At 42.0% G+C, this 19,495-nt stretch overlaps 3 protein-coding genes across 33 annotated transcripts in view; 1 reads left to right on the top strand and 2 right to left on the bottom strand.

Annotated features, from left to right (window-relative positions):
* LOC6735223 (mitogen-activated protein kinase kinase kinase kinase 5) overlaps positions 1–2,682 on the bottom strand; it is a 50,918-nt gene extending 48,236 nt beyond the window's left edge. For 2 of the 4 annotated variants that reach the window (XM_016168495.3, XM_016168498.3), the window contains exons 1-2: positions 2,506–2,682; positions 1,535–1,883 (exon numbers count right to left, since the gene is read on the bottom strand). In XM_016168495.3, coding sequence (XP_016028540.1) covers positions 1,535–1,660 — 126 coding nt within the window. In that variant the 5' untranslated portion in view covers positions 1,661–1,883; positions 2,506–2,682. The remainder of the gene's footprint in view (positions 1–1,534; positions 1,884–2,505) is intronic. The other 2 variants (XM_016168496.3, XM_016168497.3) reach the window with 1 other exon arrangement.
* A 655-nt stretch (positions 2,683–3,337) lies between these two features.
* On the top strand, positions 3,338–6,340 carry LOC6735222 (cytokine receptor). The gene is made up of 2 exons (XM_016181585.3): positions 3,338–4,434; positions 4,503–6,340. Exons 1-2 carry the CDS (start codon positions 3,353–3,355, stop codon positions 5,293–5,295), a joined length of 1,875 nt encoding a protein of 624 aa, XP_016028539.1. The 5' UTR covers positions 3,338–3,352; the 3' UTR covers positions 5,296–6,340.
* LOC6735220 lies at positions 5,365–19,445 on the bottom strand. Of its 28 annotated transcripts, XR_001599717.3 has the most exons (17): positions 13,231–13,417; positions 12,474–13,017; positions 12,217–12,339; positions 11,307–11,408; positions 11,063–11,242; positions 10,651–10,860; positions 9,914–10,125; positions 9,436–9,853; positions 9,194–9,220; positions 8,778–8,984; positions 8,253–8,679; positions 7,213–7,372; positions 7,037–7,144; positions 6,818–6,973; positions 6,613–6,625; positions 5,994–6,254; positions 5,365–5,750 (listed from the first exon to the last, which is right to left on the bottom strand). XR_001599717.3 is itself a non-coding variant. In XM_039291992.2 (16 exons), exons 2-16 carry the CDS (start codon positions 12,960–12,962, stop codon positions 5,745–5,747), a joined length of 2,838 nt encoding a protein of 945 aa, XP_039147926.1. In that variant the 5' UTR covers positions 12,963–13,017; positions 13,231–13,417; the 3' UTR covers positions 5,365–5,744. The 28 variants fall into 28 exon arrangements, 24 of the variants coding, with proteins under 24 accessions (XP_039147926.1, XP_016028533.1, XP_016028532.1 ...); XM_039291992.2 differs by lacking the exon at positions 5,994–6,254; XR_001599718.3 differs by lacking the exon at positions 6,613–6,625.
* Between the last annotated feature and the right edge of the window lie 50 nt (positions 19,446–19,495).

The raw sequence follows: 19,495 nt of genomic DNA, 5'->3' as shown, positions 1-19,495 counted from the left end.
GTAATTTTGAAGGGTGGGCAAACGAAATAAACTAATTTTAAAGGATGGGCAAACGAAATTATTTAGTTTTAAGAGGTGGGCAATCGATTTTTTTTATTTTTAAGAGTGGGCAAACGTTAAAATGTAATTTTGAAGGGTGGGCAAACGAAATAAACTAATTTTAAAGGATGGGCAAACGAAATTATTTAGTTTTAAGAGATGGGCAATCGAAATTTTTTATTTTTAAGAGTGGGCAAACGAAAAAAACTAATTTCGAAGGGTGGGCAAACGTTAAAATGTAATTTTAAAGGATGGGCAAACGAAATTTTTTAGTTTTAAGAGGTGGGCAATCGATTTTTTTTATTTTTAAGAGTGGGCAAACGTTAAAATGTAATTTTGAAGGGTGGGCAAACGAAAAAAACTAATTTTAAAGGATGGGCAAACGAAATTATTTAGTTTTAAGAGGTGGGCAATCGAAATTTTTTATTTTTAAGAGTGGGCAAACGAAAAAAAAATAATTTTGAAGGGTGGGCAAACGTTAAAATGTAATTTTAAAGGGTGGGCAAACGAAATAAACTCATTTTAAAGGTTTTGCGAAGTAGACCGAGGTAAACTTGAATGTCTTATATTTTCTGAAGTATAAATTTTTTCAAAATTCTAATGGGTGGGCAAACGTGGGCAAACGATGTTATTGCGATTTAAAAAAAAAAAATTGAAAAAAGTGAAATTTTTGATCTTCGAAAATTTTCGAAAATTTCAAAATTCTAAAGGGTGGGCAAACGTGGGCAAACGAAGTTATTGCGATTAAAAAAAAAAAATTTTGAAAAAAGTGAAATTTTTGATCTTCGAAAATTTTCGAACTTGTTCGAAAATTCATATCTCAAAAACTGGACGTGGGCAAAAAAAACTAATTGGTGGGCAAACATGGGCAAAAAATGGGCAAACGATTCCAGCTTTTAAATTTCAAAAATTCGATTTTTCCGAACCCAGCTTCATTGAGCTCTTGCACTGAAGTAAAAAACATTCCTCATTTATGATTTAATGCGTTCTACATTTTAACGCAAGTACAATTTTATTATTTATGTCGCTTGGTGAGCATTAATGATACTCTAAATTGAGAAAAGTGACTAAATTCCTTTTCTATAAATGCATAACGGAGTAGAACTAGTTTTACGATATTTATATTTTAAATTTATTGTTGATTAATTGCCCAAAAATTATCCAATAGGAACATTATTCCTAGGTTTTCCAATCCAATAGGTCAATATTGTTACATAATGTTATGTCTCTTTATTGAACCTCCTGACACAATCCAAAATGAATTAATCGAATTTATGAACTGTTGTATAATTTTTTCCTGTGCAGACGGAATGCAAAAATTGCAGTGAGGGAAACTATAAAAACTTACGGATTTTTGGGGAAACATTCTAAATCCAAAGAGCACACTTTGCAATTTCTTTGCCTTTTGTTTGCTGGTGTTTTTATTTAGAAGTTTTTGCCTTTCCCTTCCTAATACCACTTTGTACTAGAGCTAAAGGCTTTTAGTTTGACTCACCTTATAGACGTCGCCGTAGGTTCCCGAGCCAATCTTTTGGATAAGTTCGTACTCGTCCTGCGGATTTCGGCGAGAGATGTCCGAGCTGAGCATATTGGCATTGTGGTGGCTGTGGGCGGCGGCCATCTTGGCAGCTTCCGTATCCGTTTGCCGTTGCCGTTTCCGCTTCCGCTTTCGGTTCGAGGCGATCGAGTCCTTTTGGCTGGATCTCTCTTTACTCGATGTTTATACTCTTAATATTTGATTGGCACTCTTGACGCTGCTTTATTCGTTTTTTTTGGTTTGACTGATTAGCACACGTAGCAGGCGAAATTTACATACTTTTTTGGATCGAGATGCATTTTGGACGCTTTGAAATACACACAATTACGTAAGGTTAACTGGACTTTTGTATATTATGCATTAAACATAATATACATTCATTTCATATGAATCAGATTCTGATCAGAGAATTGAATTGATACACACACGAAACTAGAGAATCGCGATTTATGACGCAGAATAAAAAAAAGCGATGAAAACAAAAATCAGCAAATAAAGCAGCAACAACAAATTTGATAAAGGCCAGGGTGGAGAAGAAGGTGGAGAAAGCGCGGGGGTGGGAGCGAGAGGGCAGCAAGTGAACGATGTCTCGTTTTTTGTAATCCCCTCTCTCATTCGCTCTCTCTCTTCCACTGCACATATTCTTTATCTTCTCGTCTCCTCTTCCTTGCTTCTCAATGCATTTGCACTTTAATTACTTTTTATTAAAATTTATGAAGGCCACTTTTGTTTTTGCCAGCAAAATTGCCTAAATAAATAAATAGTTGCTGTGCTGCCGAATAAAAAAACACGCGACAACAAAAACAACAACGCGAGGCGTGTCGCTTTGTCGCCCGTTCGTGTTGTTGTTGCTGGCGTAAATACTACGTTTATTTTTTGTTAATAATTTTATTCCGATTTTCGCTACGCGCAAGTTGAGCACCACAAACCGTTCACATATTACACCGACACGTGATTGCGGGGCAAATTCGGCCAGTGGATAATTAACAATTGTCCTACGAACACGAAAAATTTCACATGCACTTCGTCAACGCGCAGCCCACAAATGTTGTTGTTCCTCTCACCCCTCGCTAGCGATGGCACTCTGTCAACGGGCCTATCGATAGCAGCGCTGGTCGTTCGGCGGTGGCAACTCTGTCGGGCCGTCGTTACGAAGATATCGATATTAGTTGGCCAGGGGGTTGCCAGACCGGGGAAAATTTTTAAATTGCTGAAGGACATTCAAAATTCAAAGAACTTAATTATTAAATCCAAATGAGGGTACATTTAATAGCAGCACAAACACATTGTTCAAGGGTTCTTTAGTTATTAATTAGAAGGTCATACAAATGATTTGAGTCACTTAAATCAGTTTTTATCAGGCAATTTAGTCTGGGCATTCTAGGACTATTTAAAGACATTCTTATTAAAAATTTCTACGCCTCCTTAATAATAATTAATATATGTATTACAATTATTCTCGGTATTTCCAATCAGCAAGGTTTATTAGGAACTTCCCATTAATCTTTCCTACGTTACTAAGAAATTTGAATAAAAAATAAAAAAAACTAAACTGCCAGAACTAGTTTGGAATTGTAAGCCACACAAGACAAGCGAAACGATTATAATACAAACACATCGGCTAATGGAGCATTTGATTTTATTTAAACGCACACTTCAAAAAAGCAAAATTAAAATGCGATAAGGAGTCCGCAACTGCTGCAAAATCTCAAAGAGCAGCCATAATCAGCTACAAACTGGGGATCAATGCAATAAATGCAATCATTCCACGCAGTCATGAGCTGGAAGTTGCATCTGCTGGTTTTGCTGGGAGTGCTCGCCGCAACCCTTTGTCGGTCTGAAAACTGCGAGTTGGTCATGTGGACAGAACCACCGGCGGTGCTATCCGGCGGATCCATAGAAGTGTTCTGCAGGTGCAATAGTTCCACCGTGGGATGGCAGGATCTCGCCATTTCCGACTGGCAAAATCTAACAGTCGAAACAAATCGTGTCGACGACGTCACCATTAAGCACAGAAAACGGAACGTCATAAGAGACTTTACGGATTACTTGTACTGCAGACTTCAGGATGTCGTAGTGACCAAGAAGTATATGCTCATAGTTCCATTAATTCGCGTGGAGGAGTTAAGATGTCACTTTCATCCTCTCCAAACTGAGCTATCGTGCAATTTCAGCGATGCGAACTATTTTGTTGACAACAAAAACTACTTCTTGAGCATTAACAGATCACCGAGCGTTTCGTGCTTATTGAAAACCCACGGAAATACCTTCCATTGCCCAGGAATACCCACAAAAAACATATACAATAAGTATAACTTAACAGTGGATATGGAGTACAAAGGATACAATCAGTCCCTACAGCTCCAACTCGGCTACAAACAAGTCCTTTTCCCGGAGTGGCCGAAATATAAAATGCACATAGTGGCCGCTAGTCGCCACATACTATATCTAATTTGGCCAAGTCCTTTCGATCCGCCCGATAATGATAACATGGAATGGCGAGTATGGTACTTGCCACAAAACCCCAGGATTGAGAAGTATCTTATCCAGAAAAAGATGTATCTAAGATTACATCCATTTTATACGTGGTACATTTTTCAAAGTCCATCGTTCGCACACCAGACCTATAAATTGCGTATGTCACGTCGATATCCCTTTTGGGAGTCACCCTGGTCGCCCGAGATCGAGACTGCAGAGTTCGTAACGGAGGCCAGGACACCGGATCGACCTCCAAAGTTTCTACCAAACGGATTCTTTCACCAGCCGGAAAATGGAAATCTGTATGTGTATTGGCTTCACCTGGACGAACTAGAGTTCAACGGACCGAACTTTACGTATTACGTTTCAGCTGACAAAGAGTAAGTCAAATTAATAAATACAATAAAAATGATAAACTAATAAGAAAAAGTGATCATTCTGTTTACAGAAAGACAGCTACCATCTTGAGCAACAACTCCGCTTTGTTCCGGGATTGGGATGCCACCAAGCCGGCCACAGTAGCCATTTGGAGCGAAAACTCCAAGGGAAGATCAGAATTCAACCGCGAACTGAAAGTGCCGATGTTAACCAATTCTTTACGACACCAAGCCAGGAATTTGTGGTACCACCTGGATAATCAGAGCATCACATGGCAGCCACCAATGGAACAGGCTGACCTCGTTGGATACACAGTCTCCTGGTGTCCCGTTACCGTCAATAGTTTGCCCATCTGCGATGACCACGAGCTCATCCAGTTCAAAGTGCTGAACGCTTCTGAGCTTAGGTTTCAGTTCAAAGGATCCATGGTGCTGCCAAATATTGCTGTGACTGCAAACTATATGAATCATACTGGCGGTGGAATGCAATGGCACAGTCGCAGGTGGATGAGTCGCCAGGATTACGAAAAAGTATCAAGCATATCATTGTATCTTGCTTTCGCGGTCATCGTGGTTTTGATTGCACCAGTATATGTTCTTATTCGGAAGCTACGACATATGGCACAAATCGATGTAGACGTGCCTGATATCTTGTTCAAGTCCATGGATCCGAATAAGGAGTGCGATGGTAGGAAGAGAAGCTCCTTTGTGCAGACTGCCGTTCCCGGAAACTTCTCGCCCAAAGCTGTGATGAACATTCCTACACTTCCTACGGATTCTAATGAGATAATATATTCTCAAAGCGATGCTAACTCATACGTATGCATGAATCAAAAGTTAAGCACAACAACAATTGGATCCTAAACTCAAAACAAGTGAAATTTTTAAAACCTATACTCATTCTATCTGCTTTTCGAAAAATACCCGGTATTTTTAGTGATCACAACTTTATTGATTCACCGAATTTGTTGTTTAATTTAAAAAACCCTAATTCACTTTTATTTTGTACAATTATTATTCGTGTTTGTAGAAAATACAAAATATCAAAGGGCTCGAGCACGTTGACACGGAGAAATGGGTTAAAAACGAATCCAAAGAACTTATTGCACATGTGTGTGTTGTGTTCGCGTGAGTGTATAAATAAATAACGTAATGTATCGAGGATTTCCATAGCAGAAGAAGATGGTTTGCGCAGCTCCTTCACTTCTACGTAACTAGGGTATTATTTCGATTAAGGTTTCTCGGCTGGTTTCCAGGGTATTCCCCACATTCACAGCTTCCGTATGCTGCGGTCTGCCGCCGCTGAATTGAGTTTAGTTCTGTGAAAATAAGAGAATAACGAGCGTTAGATTTATATAGACAAAAGCAATCAGTGGTAAACAATTGGAAAACAAGCTTCAAACAGTGTTAGGCCGAATCTGAACGAATTAACTGGACAATCCTCAGCGGGAATTGCATTAGTATGGATCGTAGTGCGATCAAAATCGAACGAGAGTGTTAATTTAGTACACAACACAGTGGAGCAGAACAAGGAACTTCATGCGAATGCGTTGCCAGCTTACCCCGATTTTCCAGCTGCCAAAGGGTCAACTGGAAAATGCGCGAACCACTCAAAACTGCAGCAGAACGGATCTAGAACCCTGGAGTTTTTCTATTTTTTGTTTGATCAATTCGAAGGAGGATGGTGTATGTTCTTTTGAAATATATATATATGGCGTCAGAATGAACTCGCACATCGCTTGGGGAGCACTTAAGAATGGTATTTAACTGGCTTTAAAGATGCTGTGATGTGGCTGAGACCTTTCTACTCCTCACTGGCCATCCTGTGTCCATGTGGTGGGTTGGTCGGTGATATTTGGTTGTATTTGGTGTGGTGTGCGATGAGAAAAAGAGCTCGAATTAGTGCCCAGAAGGTATATACACATAATGAAACAGCGTGGCCAAGCGAGGTGACAGTGCGATTGGGTATGGGATGCTAGCGGAAGCCGGAAAACGAAGCCGAATTTTCCATTTCTGACGCCAATTCAGAGGAGTGAGTAAATCAAAAAGTTTGCTCTTGGTAAATATCAAACTGCATTTGGCGGACTCAAGGTTTTTACAAAAGAATAAGTAATCAGATGGTTGGATTGGTCACAAAATAAGGATTTAGTTAACTAGGTTTATATCTCTCTCTGTGAGTACCGGAAATGACGTTCTGTTTTTTTTTGGTTTATTGGGTGGGTGTGTGTGCGTGCGTATTCGTGTGTTGTGTGTGTGTGGAAAGAGAAAAATAAAACGAAATCAATAAATTAGTATTGGGTATTGGTTAGGAGTTTGTAGTTCCCTCAAATATCAAAATCGGGCAGAGAAAAGGGTCAAAAGCTGGCGGAGATTAAGATGCACTTACAGTTCCATGGAGAGCACCGTGGGATTGGGACATGCTTGTGGTGCCCGTATGTGGCACTGCTTGTGACAAATCAGCTGGCAGTCGCGGCACTCGTAGCCCTGCTTTCCGGGCCTCCGCGGGATGGACTTCATGCAGATGGAGCACTGCAGACCGCTTCTGGAATGGAAAGGATTTGTAAATGGGATTCCCAGCAACTAATGCCTACTACTTTAAACTTACCCGCTCAAATGCTTGGCGATGAAGGTGTGATCGTTGTAGATGTGCAGCTTGGTGCCCTTGCGACGCCAGCGCGGTCTCTGGGCGATGGCCAAAGGCACAATGAAGTGGCTAAAGATCAAGCACAGGGAGCAGGTCCATCAGAATCCATAAAATGCAAACACGCGATCGAAACTCACCGCTTTATGCCATTCTCAATGGTCTCCAGCACCAGGGTGGAGGCCTCGTGCACGTAGGTTTTATTGCTAGCCGAGGAAAAGCCTGAGATGGCCGAGGATTCTGAAATTGAGGAGCGGCGTGAGTGGTCGGTGATGGAGTGACCAATGCCCATGCGTGGTCCTGCGTTTTATTAATTTTAGTGTGTGTTTGTTTTTTTTTTATTTTATGTGGCAAGTTGAGAGTGGCACACAAACCAAGCACCCGTTAGGACCCATCAAATCATATTTTGCACATATGAAAATAAAAAAAAGAAAATAGGAAAGGAGTATGAGAAATAATCAAAACCAAGTCACATTAAATATTATAAAAAGAAAAATTCAAAAGCCAAATTCCAAAAATAAGCCCAAATATTTACAAAATATTCCAAAAATATTCAACCGTGTTAAGTTTTTGTTGAAATAGGTGTTTCATGTGCGTGTGTCGGAACCATGGAATACATACAGATTCGTGTTGTGGATCACAGTTCAGTTAGCAGTTGATGGGTATTGTGTTAAGGGAGAGAAGATAAAACAGACAACAGATGTAGATACAAGTACAGATACAGATTACCAAACAGTTAATTACAAGCTTTGAATGGTACAATATCTGGGGTACTTAAACATTAGGGGAGAAAAGCAATTTACACTTAGTACTAAAGTTATTCATGAGATAAGATGTGATGTATGAAAAATAATGATTTTATGATTTGAATCATGGCTTATAACTACTACTAATAAGGCTGAAGCCTCAATATTAAAGCGAATATCCCAATTAAATATTAAAAAGAACGCTTTTAAGAGAGCCAAAAATATGAACAACTTAAAATAGTTATTAGACATAAAAGATTTTGCAGTGCAATAAGCAGTTAATAGTTGATCTACATGGAGTGAACTTGAAATATGATATTCCTTCGCAGAATTATTAGCAGAATGCAGGAGTTGTCCAAAAAATGTGCGTTAAGCCGGGCTCAAATAGTTAAAACGTGGACACTGGCGGAGGACTGTGACTGGATGGTAATTACCAAGTGAATTGCTTTTGGACAGAGTGGCACGATCGACAGATAATGAACGGGAAGAATCACCATTGAGGGTTCCGGTGGCTGTTCGAGGGAATCCGGTGGCTGTTGTTGTATTCGAGTTGGTGGCTGATAGTGACTTATGACTGTTATTATTAGGTTGATCGGCCGAGAGGGTGCGTGTCTTGGAGCGGCTGAGCCGCTTCTTCAGGGTGCCAAAGAAATTACGTTTTTTGCTGCGCCCGCGATCGTCGACCACGTCATGGCCCTCCAATAATCCGGAGTGCTGAGCCAGCTGCTGGGCACCACCGTTCCGCGGCAGACTGTTATATCCACCCGAACCGGCGCCATTGGAGTTACCATTGCCATTGAGGCTGTAGTTGTTGTGGTAACTACTGCCATTGGGCGATGAGGCGGCATTGGGCTGTCCAAACTGCAAGTGATTCAACGGTTATTAGTGCGGGATCTTCTCTAGCTTTCAACTCAAACTGCATGCCATGCCGGTGAACTTAGTGAACTCAGTGTACTTACCTCCGCGGTGCTGTCCTCGTTGACGGTGCCGTTACCTGAATCGATGAGAGGCTCACCCAGCTGGCTGGCCTTCTCCTCCTTGGCCAGCTCCAGCTCGAGCTCGGTTTGTGCCTCGTTGGCTGCCCGTTCGAAAGCCTGGGCCACTGCCTGATCCAATTCCGTCGCCGTATCGGTCACCTCGATTTGGCCATCTCTGTTCAACTCGACCTGATTGGTTCGAGGATTTGGTTAAAGAAGCGCATTTTGGGGGGTTAGGCAGAGCAAACAGAACGAGAAACATTTTGAAATTAGCTTGGCTTAAATACTAACTAGCCTACATGACTTGAAAACCATCATGAGGGCGGGATTAGAGACGCAGTAACTCAGATAACTCAAAAGAACGATTGAAGAAATGATGACCAGGTCTGGGTGTTTACCTTAAATGCATTCGGGCTGCTCGAATTCTGGGCGGGATCAGAGACGGAAATGAAATGAAATAAAGGTAAAGAAAAACAAAAGGAAATTATAAAACCGTAGAATGCGGAAAAGGAGGGCATGAAATGTATGAAAGCTCTAACGACAATTGGGTGTCACGGATGTTATTTTATTCTCGGAATCTTTGTCAGAAGAATTGTGTTTCCACAACAACCGTGAACCCATTTTTGCCATACACACTCACCCGCTGCACGCTGTGGATGATCAAAGTGCTCTTGCTGGGTTGTCCGCCACTTCCGCTGCTCGAGAGCGCTCCATCCTGCAGAGCTCTTACGGCTGCATCCGCCAAATCCGCTCCATTCCGGATGTGTTCGTTAATGGCCGGTGTGCTGAGACGCAGTGCCTCCTTGAGACGCTGTGGACGGGCGCCCGCCGGGATTTCGGCACCCTCGATGAACACAAAGTCCACGGTGATGGCTCCCGAAACGGGCTGCGTCTCATAGGGGCGCGGTTGCAGCTGCAGCAGCTGAGTGGATGCGGGTCCAACGGCCAGCTCATCGATTCCAACCAGGCCGAGACCCAGGAACTTGGGCGGATCTGAGGCAATCACCGGATGGTCATACACCTCGAATAGGATCTCGGCTGATTGAGGGGAGAGTTCACTACAATAGAAAAGAAAAACATTACTATTTGTGGCCAATATGAAATCTGTAACAACTTACAAGAGGAAGTGCTCATCCCAGAAGGGTTTGCTGCCGCGCTGAGTGCCCGTCTGGTTCTTCTGGGCCGGCTCGTCCATCTCGATGACCACGTAGGGATTCTGGGCATCCCTAATTCCATCGCCCTTGACGATCTTCACCAGCAGCCGACGGCCGGAAACCATGTGTTGGGAGTCCCTCAATCCCACGCCACCCATGTGGTGCTCCATGTTGTGCTGTGTGAATTGTAGGAGGACAACATGCGATGAGTGAATGCAGTGAGAGACAGAGAAAAGATAGAAGTCAGGGAAGAGGAACTTCGTTCTGAGAGCGATAAAAAGACGGAATTAGGGGCTTATGAAATTCGCCTTTAATTAGGAACTAATGCGTGACAGACACTAGAAATTGTAATAATATTGAAAGTATTGGTTGCCCTGAAAAGAGAGAGCGCAAAAGATAGTTCTTTTTACTTTCCAGGATCATCAGGGATCATAGGGGGTAACAAAACGAATTCTCAACGGAAACACGAGCGATGAGCTGAAAGTCAGATATCGAAAGGCGAATTCCATAAACACAATGGAGGACGGGAGCAATGAGAAGTGTCTGTTTGTTTGCTTGGATGACAACACTGTACAGATAGTCTCAAGTCGAGTTCTGTGTGCGATGACATGTGTACCAGGACACAGGAGTACAAAGAACAATAAACACAACACTGCCACAAATACGGGAGCTGGCATCTTCTCACTGCTCCCGACGCTCACCGCCAGCGAGTCATAGTGAACGGGATAGATTACGGGCAGGTCCAGGGGCTCCACCTCGGCCCTCGGACAGGTGGAGTAGATGGAGAAGTCCACCGGATAGATGGTGTCGCGCAAAGCCGTCGTCAGGATGTCGCTGATCACCGTCTGCAGTTGCTGTTCGTCCTGATCCATTGCCTTGATGGCACCCACGCTGTTCATTGCGATGCGAACCTTTGGAAAAAGAGTAGTATTTCAATTAGTATGGAACATGGTCTTGGAATTGGTTTATAATTGTGTCGAAATAGCAGCACAATTCATTACTAATTAAACATACAAATTTACTCTACTTTAGGTTCACTCTCAGATTAATCAAACTTTAATCAGTTGTATGATTTGTTTTTAATATTTCTTCACAGTTGGGAAAGTTACTCACATCCGGATAGCCCTCGACTCGCATCTCACCCTTGAGGCTGTTGTAGTTCATGGGAATGGCCATACGGGCGCGGAACCTAGACACGGTGACCTTGTAGTGGGAGGTCTCCACCTTGCCCGACTTCTGGCGGAAGGTCTTCACCTGCAGCACCGGCATTGCATCGCAGTCAAAGGTGATGAGCTGTGATGATATGGGGTTCTCAAGTGATTAAAGTCCCAATTGGCAAGTAAATTGATTTAATTACCATATCAGCGGGATTGTTTTCATCGCAATTACAAAATATATTATTCAATCCGGGGGCAGGACTGTCGGGTAGCACTCGAACCACTTCAACGGCCACTCCATGCTGCAAAAGGGAAGAAATATATGTACGTATGTATTAACCACTTGTACGCAATCAAACAGATGGGCTCCTTTCCATCGCTGAATGTTTTATTCGCGAATTACGTAATTCAGTAGAGTGCGTTTTTTGGGGCTATAATTCAGAGACGGGATAATGACTAACGACTAAATTCCGACCTTGGCCTACGACTGGCTCCGATCACGTAAAAGGCGATAAAAAAGCAAATCGGAGGAAAGCAAGCGAAGCAATAACATGTATTTCGACTTTGGAATACCCTTTAGCCGAATAAAGTTATTAAATATTTAGATTAATTTAGTGGATTTGTGATTAATAAAAAAAGCCATATGAATATCAATCAATCAAATAGTTTCTTTCGTATGCAAATTAAGTTCATAGGTGACCTACTCAAGATAGCCTTCTTTTTACACTTTTTAAAATCAGATACAAGCTTATTTCTCAGATTTCATCATTTAGTTTTGCTTGTCACAATTTTGTAAATGAACACTATCAACTCGTCGAGCTAAATACTACACGGTATAGAAAACTGAAAACAAAACGCGTTTTGACATCAGTTACGGCTGAGCGAGTTCCCAGTTCGCCAGTTGGCCGGCGAAGGGGAAAGAGCTGGAGCCGAAGCAGCTGAACATCGATTTCAAGTTGAATGTCGTGGCGGGCCAAGAACAAAGGTTAATGCCCGGCCAATAAAGACCAAGTCGGGCTCAGCCATGACATCAGAGCCCGGACGGCCGTGTATGATGTCAAAGCTGCTGGCCGTATGATGTCATTTAGCCATCCTCCGATTGAGACTCACCTCCTCCACAGACTTGCGCAGCGTGTCGTTGATGGCGATTACCCAGGACATGAGCAGCTCGTTGACGATGACCAGGTCGCTATAAAGCCAGCGGAACACCTGGCTGGTCCAGGTGACGGAGCTCTAAAGATTAAAGGTAAATATAGATCAGTTGATTAGTTTAAATGGTGCTTTAAAAGTGTAAACATCCAAACGAACTATGTTTCTTTTATATCTATATACATATGTATATGGTTTATAATATTAAATATTCTCACCGTTTCTGGACCCACGACATTTGACGGCGGTGGGACATAGCGCTTCTTGCGATTCTCTGGCCCAGTGGAACTCTGACGCACCACCCGACGACGTGGACCGCCGGCAGCTGCACCAGCGGTATTCAAGGGCGAGGCTGATGAGCGTCCTCGACCTCCAGATGCGCCGCCCAGAGGCTTGGATAAGTCCAAGCCTTCCACCTTGCTCTTGGTGGCCAGGAGATCGCGCGGCTCCGAGAGACGCTTCTCCGTCTTGCCGGCGACGGACGTGGGTGATCCGGATGTGGGGGCCACGCTCGTCTGGCGACTGTTGGCCGCACTGGCCGACTTGTCCTTGTTGAGATACTTGTGGTAGAGCAGCTTGATCAGCCACACGGAGAAGAGGGCCAGAACGGCCCACAGGAAAATGAAGATGGCCAGGGAGTCCATTGTTAAGTCACCAAGTCCCTCGAACGAACAGATATAGTCATCGATTTGATCTGCTAGATCCATCGTTCAGTTCCAGGCCGAGTTAATCCCACAGATCGTCGTCATCGTCGTTATCGTACTGCGGGAATAGAGTCGTTTAGTGGGTGTTTCTCATCTGGCGAGAGTATCTCCGAAATGGGTTGAGATGAGAGGAATTTGTGTATCGGGGCAGCCATGAAAGATCTTAATCCCCCTCCTTCCCAACCTCCGTCCCCGTCGTATTCTATTTATAGAATTTGTACAATTTTCTTTGGGGAAAATATGAAACGTTGGGGAAAAACTGGCCACTCACAAAAGCACACAATCCACAGGAAGTTAAGAAATAATAATCGTTTAAATATTTCCAACTTTGATTGTTTATATTGGTTAAAATATGTATTTGCTTTAAACAAATAATGGAATTGAAAAGGAAAAATCGAAATATTTGAAAACGGAACTAAACCGAACCGAACTGAACTGAAACAGAACTCAACTGAAATGAACTGCTCGCATGCAAATCAATTCGAATCGGATGGTATCTTTGGGGGATCTTCGCTCTCCGCGGCGAGAGGCATTCTCATGCAAAGGAATCTGTATCCGACAGTACGGATTCGAGCGAAAGATACTGCGCCGGCGCCTGTAGCTCGTGTCAGAGATGTGAACACTTGTTATCCATTTGGTTGTTCGTGACTCCAACTATTCCATTCTTCTGGCATTTATTGACGTCATAGTTTTTTGGGTCGCGACAGAGAAGGAAAAGCGATGACGTAAGGCTGATTTTCCGTTGAGGAACGCCACACTATTTACGACTTCACCTTATTGTTTATAATATGTTTGTTCTGCTTGTATTTTTAGACCTATCACTGTTTGTTTCGTTCTTTCCGCTACTGGTAGTTGTATTACACGGATTTATTAGAAAACATTCGAGAGAATTGGCATTCGACTATGGGTCTTGCCGGGGGAAAATAGAAAATGTTTTCGTTTCACTCCCCCTTGGCACTTGTTGCAGTTAATACTGAAAACACATTGTGCGGTTCGTGCCCTCGTCCCATTCATTGCTAAATTTTCGCGAAAATACGAAAATGCGCTAAGCGTTTTTGGCGATAGAAAAACAATAACAAAAGCGCTATTATGCTGGCGATTATCTGTTTTATATCAAATAATAATGGCAGTGTTATTTTCGCTTCTTTTTCGCCACAACTACGCACGCCATTTAAAGGCACTGGAAAAAAATTATTGTAACTAATAGAGGCTAGGTATTAAGTATATGTATTTCAATTACCATCATAGTAATACTACAAGTCTATACATCGAGGCACTTTGGCATTTTTTTATTGAAATTTATAATCATTTAACGCACACACTTTCTTTGCCTGCGCTACATTCTTCGACTTTCTGCGCCACTGATTTTCCACTTGGCTTTTCTGCTTTTCCACTCTCCAATCCCAGCAAGTACAAAACACTTTTCGAGCATTCTCAGCCACTGGCACGTCGTCTATTGACCCCTCGCCATTATGTGGGCACCAAGGGCGCTGCGGAGGGGCGTGAAAATGGGCGGGAGGGGTGGTGTTCTGTGCGAGCGAGAGGGCGATTACGAGAGCAACAAGTACTCGCGACTATTTTTAGCCCTTGGCAAGCGCACACAAATCGCGTTGGGGAAAATGCCGTCTGCCACGCCCCCCTTTGGGCGTGCAACATCGGCCCTAGTACACATGTTCCCATTGCCCCCTGATTGACAGAGATCTGCGATCTAACGGGCGTGTGGGAAAGTGTCCACATCGTTAGGGAAAACATTAAGTGTCATATAGCTAGAAAAACATACGATGCAGAAGACTCTTAATACTTTAAATATTAAAGTACAAGCTGATCCCAAAAAAAAACTCTTTTTTAATTAGCATATTTTCCAGTGCCCTGAGCCAACTTCTCATTAAAATAATCCACCCATATGAACCATTTTCCGCCGTGTGAAAGATGTGCAAAGCTCGGTGTAGTAATAGTTTGTATTCCCAGAAGAGCCGCTGGGCCTGGCTAATTAATGCGAAGTGTGCGGCACATGCAAACTATTGGCCAAGTGGCTTTTGGCCGGCCCGCTTCCCAAGCTCGAATTTGATGGGCTTGGGCAACGGCAACAGGTTGCCAGTACTTCCGTTTTAATTGCCATGCCCGTCAAACCTTCAAGGGGGTCAGAGGTTTCGGGTTGAATGCCCCCAGCCTTCCGAGTGGAGAACGTCTAGAAATTGCGTCATTCTTAGTGCCCACTTTTTTGTTTTCTGAGGTCTCAGTACTTTTTTCAGCAAGCAAGCAAGGTATTCGGTGTGCAAACATTTTGAGATGCACACCAAGTGCGCATTGCTAATCACATTCAAATGCGAATAAATATTGAAAATGATTTCCGTTACCACGCCAGAGCTAAAAATAGAGATTGGGTAATCCAATCCAATCCAAGCCGATTCAATCCGATCCGTTCCAAAGCCGGCGATCGGAATAGAACAAACCACAGGCCTGAATGTCGCAAAATATAATATATAATGACTCAAATCCGAAAAGTTAGACAGGGGAACACACACTTGAGTCACCTTATCTTATCACACTCTTTGCATTTATCGCATTTAATAGCCATTAGTGAATTGGCATTATGACTCGATATGGATCTTGGCACTTGGCTAATAAGACAGCAACAGGCTATCTGGCTTGCTCCCTTAATGGTTTAATAAAATATGTCAAATGACGACACCGCCAACAGTTTCAAATACATGATGTCATTCTGCTGAATGCTCAGTGCTATATGTTTCATTCAAATTGATAAGACGCTGCTTCAAATTCACACAGTACAACAAAGAAAAAGCTCATGTTTTCAAATTCAAAAGTGAGCGGATTATCTTAGGTATTTCAATTTGGGTGTCCAAGACCTTGGAAATCAATTGATCTTGAAATAAGTAGTTCCATCATCTCGAATTGATTGCATACAATTTGTCATAGCAGTTATTAGGTAGGTTACACCCATTGATTTAAGTGCACTCGTGCCGTCGAGAAAGCTCTAATCAGTCATCCATGCATGAAGAGCCTACGAATAAAATTGCACTTCAATACAGCCCGATTAATCTCTTAACCTATGGCAACGATATCAACGACCGAACTTCGTCGTGTTTGCCATTTCAAAGTGTCAAGGTTGGGCTAAATTTGGAAATGCGAAAGTAAATGGCTAGCGAGCGCAGACAGGGCGTATGCTTGATTTGCAACAAAAGACATTAAGCATACGCAGCTTGATCCCGAGATACAAACGTATGTCAGCACGCAACTGAAAGAGACCACGTCAGAGGTCAAAGGGGAAAGGGCCAGTTGCGTGTTTCACTTTGGTGCCAGCCAAAGTTCAGCTCAGCAAGGCAGCACAACCCATTTTACACAACTCTCCGAGACAGACAAACAGCGTTTCGGAACCTTTCGACTTTGGCCTATTCAAAAACTCGTTTATCGATTCAAACTGGTCCCGAGAACGCATCGATTTTCGCTCTGTGAATATGAGTTCTAGTCAGTCGAAGGCGTTACGCATCTTACTCGAGGAAAGTTCCTGCCCCCGGCTTATTGATTTTTCCCCGGGTTTCCATTCCTTATCTGAATGATTGGCCTGCAAATATAGTCGGCGGCCAGTTGACTCGCCAACCGCATTTACCTTCGGCTGGCCAAAAGGTATTTGAACTTCGGGGCCAATTGTTTTGACCACGTTTGGTCACCCATTTCAGGACCAGGGTTGCCAGGGCAACCACTTAATAATTTAGGGCCCGCGCATTGATTTGTCAACGTGCCGGAGTGCCAAACAAAAATCTGAGTAGAATCGTAAAAAAGTGCTCACACTTCACGGTTTATTTGTTTGTTTACCCAAAAACATAATTTTCCCTTTTCCTGGAAGTTGCTTTTCCGAGGAAAAGCTTTGACCGGCAAAGGATGCGCCATGCGAAAGAGAAAATAATGGAGAGCAAAGAGTAAAGAGAATGCCAGGAGGGGTTGGAAAATGCAGGCAGTTACACGAGCAAAAAAATATCTTAAGTTTTTGTTTTGTTTCCCAATTAGTTTAGTCATGAAATGTGGCAGTCGAAAAATGAAATTTAAACTGGTATAGAAATATCAATAAAATCAATAAAATCTTATTGAATTGTAATGAGGCTCTTAACTATTTCTTAGTGCAAAAACATACTACCAAATTCAATATAAATCGAATAAAATTTTAAATTTTTTATTTTTTCTTCGTAAAACCTTCAAATATTACCCTGTTTATATATTTATTTCATATTAAATAATAAATGAGATGGTTGGTGTTTTTCCCTGTGCAAAGTTTTCCCTGCCTAGTTTTCCTTGCTTTCAACAGCACCAACAGCCAGTGACACAGTTTCCACATTTTGGGGTGGCTTCCAGGGGTGTAGAGAGATACGAAACCAGAACCACGAGGGTTGCAGATGGACGAAGCACGCAATTTGGGCCTCTATCGCACGGAGGATCGCCGCAACGTCTTCATGGAGAGCCATTAGGAACACACCCAAAATAAAAGCCAAGCCCAAAATTGGGCAAACCCTGAGCTCAACAGAAGGATGGCGGAAAAATGGGGCGTTTTCTTTTTGGAGGAAAAAAAGTGCTTGCTTCACTTACCGTATCACAAAGAACGCAATTTGTAGATGTAATTATAGTTGTTGAATCCGCAGGATGAGTGTGTTGCAATTTGCGTGGTTCGTGGAAGTAAAAATTGATGGCATTATTAAGGGAGAAATCACAACCGTAACCGTAACCACATATGTAATGGCTTTTTAGCCCTGATTCTGCGACTTGTCGGCCGAAATGTACTTGGTTTTCAGGTGTTAGGAAACATATTTATAAAATGCAAATACCCCGTGATTGATTAGTGACAAAAAGCTTATAGACCCAGCTCTTTTTATGGGTATTCATGTGTGCATGTATTTCAGTATGGTTTGCACGTGAGTTACATAGGTGGCCAAATATATAAAAGTTTCATTAAATTCCAGAGCCAGTAATTTAGGGCCAGAAATTTCTCTGTGCGAAATGCGAATCGATAAAGGAGAGGGGGGTGGTTGGTAAAAGGGGGTGGTGGCGGGCGGAAAAGCTTGGCACACATAGTAAACAAATGGTGTTTTCACTGAATTTTTATATGCTCTACTCACACGGTTGACCGAATTTTAAAGGCCACGTTAGCAAATAATATCCCTACGAATTTCGAAAAAAGTTCAACCAAAACACTGCCGATTATTCTTGTCTCAAAAATAATGCCGTTTCGAATTTTATTACTTCATATTTTTCAAATTATTTATCTATTTCGCTGAAGCGAGATAGAAGATAGTCGTTGATGATGAAATTCTTTCGTTTGTTATTGTTCTTCTCTTTTTTTTTTTGTGTTTTTGTCACTTTGTTCGTTGCGAAGATGGCGATAAAGGAGAAGCGAAGAGGGGAGGCGAGGCAAATCGAGTAGACGTGTGAAGAATTTTACAAACTTCCGTAAAATTAACTAAAATTGAAAGACACAATTGATCTTTTGTTCAATAAAGCCGGATTTCAAGCAATAAAAATATTTCCATTTCATGTTAAAAAATGTAAAACTAATTTTTATACGTGAAATTGGCATTTCACAATCAAAAATGTATTAATGCGTTAAAAATTCCACAATATTTAAATCCAAATCGAATGAAGCCACTCAAGTTACAGATAATCAAAAACAGAATAGTGGAAGCCACTCAAGTTTAAATAAAATACAATCGAGTTATTCAAGTTCGCCTGTGCTGTATTCAAACTTAAGTTCAATGTCGTGGGTTGCTTCCGCTTGCTCATAAAAGTTTCTTTTGGGATTGTTTCTCTGTTATATTTGAATGTCTTCGATAAGAAATCATAACATTCAAATTATGTAGATTGTCCGTTGGCCTTTGTGTGCTTTACACTGCACTACCCGTTTTTAGTTTTTACTAGTTTATACCGACACGTTACTACAGGGCCACACAGTCGATTTAGTGGTTTTCTATTTAAACTTGGCCAACATTTAAATTTCCCCAGCCACAACAACAATTAGAACCGCTGCAGAGAAAAAGAGAGAGAGCGACACAATCAGCTGTTTGCAGCATCAATGAATAACGCTGCTTTTCGGCAGTCTTTAATTTCGATTAAAGTTCGGCATTATAATAAATTGTTTTTTGTAGAACAAGCAACACAGAGTCACACACACACACAGAAACACGCGCGCACAGTTTATATGTTAAATTGTATATTTCTGCAATGCTTTTTGAATATTTTGCTGCGGTACAACAAATATTTTAGCGGTTTGTTGCCAAATTTCCCATGCACAACGTACACACGCTTATCGAATAAGCTTTCGGTTTATTCTTTTGTTTCCTTTCTTTATTTTATGTTTTTTTTTTCTGTTGACCACTAGAACAATAAGAAATCTTTGCCGCCGCTATTTTATTTTTCATCCGCGAACGAAACGAACACCAACCTTACTCGTTGAATGTCAAAGAGAGAATAACATTCGCTCATAACATTAATGTTAACAGAGTAGCAGAGAGTACGTGGGAAATTATCGATAT

Source organism: Drosophila simulans, chromosome 2R (genome assembly GCF_016746395.2).
Source record: "Drosophila simulans strain w501 chromosome 2R, Prin_Dsim_3.1, whole genome shotgun sequence".
NCBI classification, from domain to species: domain Eukaryota; kingdom Metazoa; phylum Arthropoda; class Insecta; order Diptera; family Drosophilidae; genus Drosophila; species Drosophila simulans.
The sequence above is the reverse complement of the archived record's forward strand: the minus strand, read 5'-3'. Positions and strand labels throughout refer to the sequence as shown.

Coding starts and splice junctions, on each gene's coding strand:
- LOC6735222 (XM_016181585.3), top strand. CDS start 3,353: ATGAGCTGGAAGTTGCATCTGCTGGTTTTGCTGGGAGTGCTCGCCGCA. Junction 4,435..4,502: donor TACGTTTCAGCTGACAAAGA/GTAAGTCAAATT, acceptor TTCTGTTTACAG/AAAGACAGCTACCATCTTGA.
- LOC6735220 (XM_044922549.1), bottom strand. CDS start 12,962: ATGGATCTAGCAGATCAAATCGATGACTATATCTGTTCGTTCGAGGGA. Junction 10,126..10,650: donor TTCACTATGACTCGCTGGCG/GTGAGCGTCGGG, acceptor CAATTCACACAG/CACAACATGGAGCACCACAT. Junction 9,221..9,435: donor TCATCCACAGCGTGCAGCGG/GTGAGTGTGTAT, acceptor GATCCCGCCCAG/AATTCGAGCAGCCCGAATGC.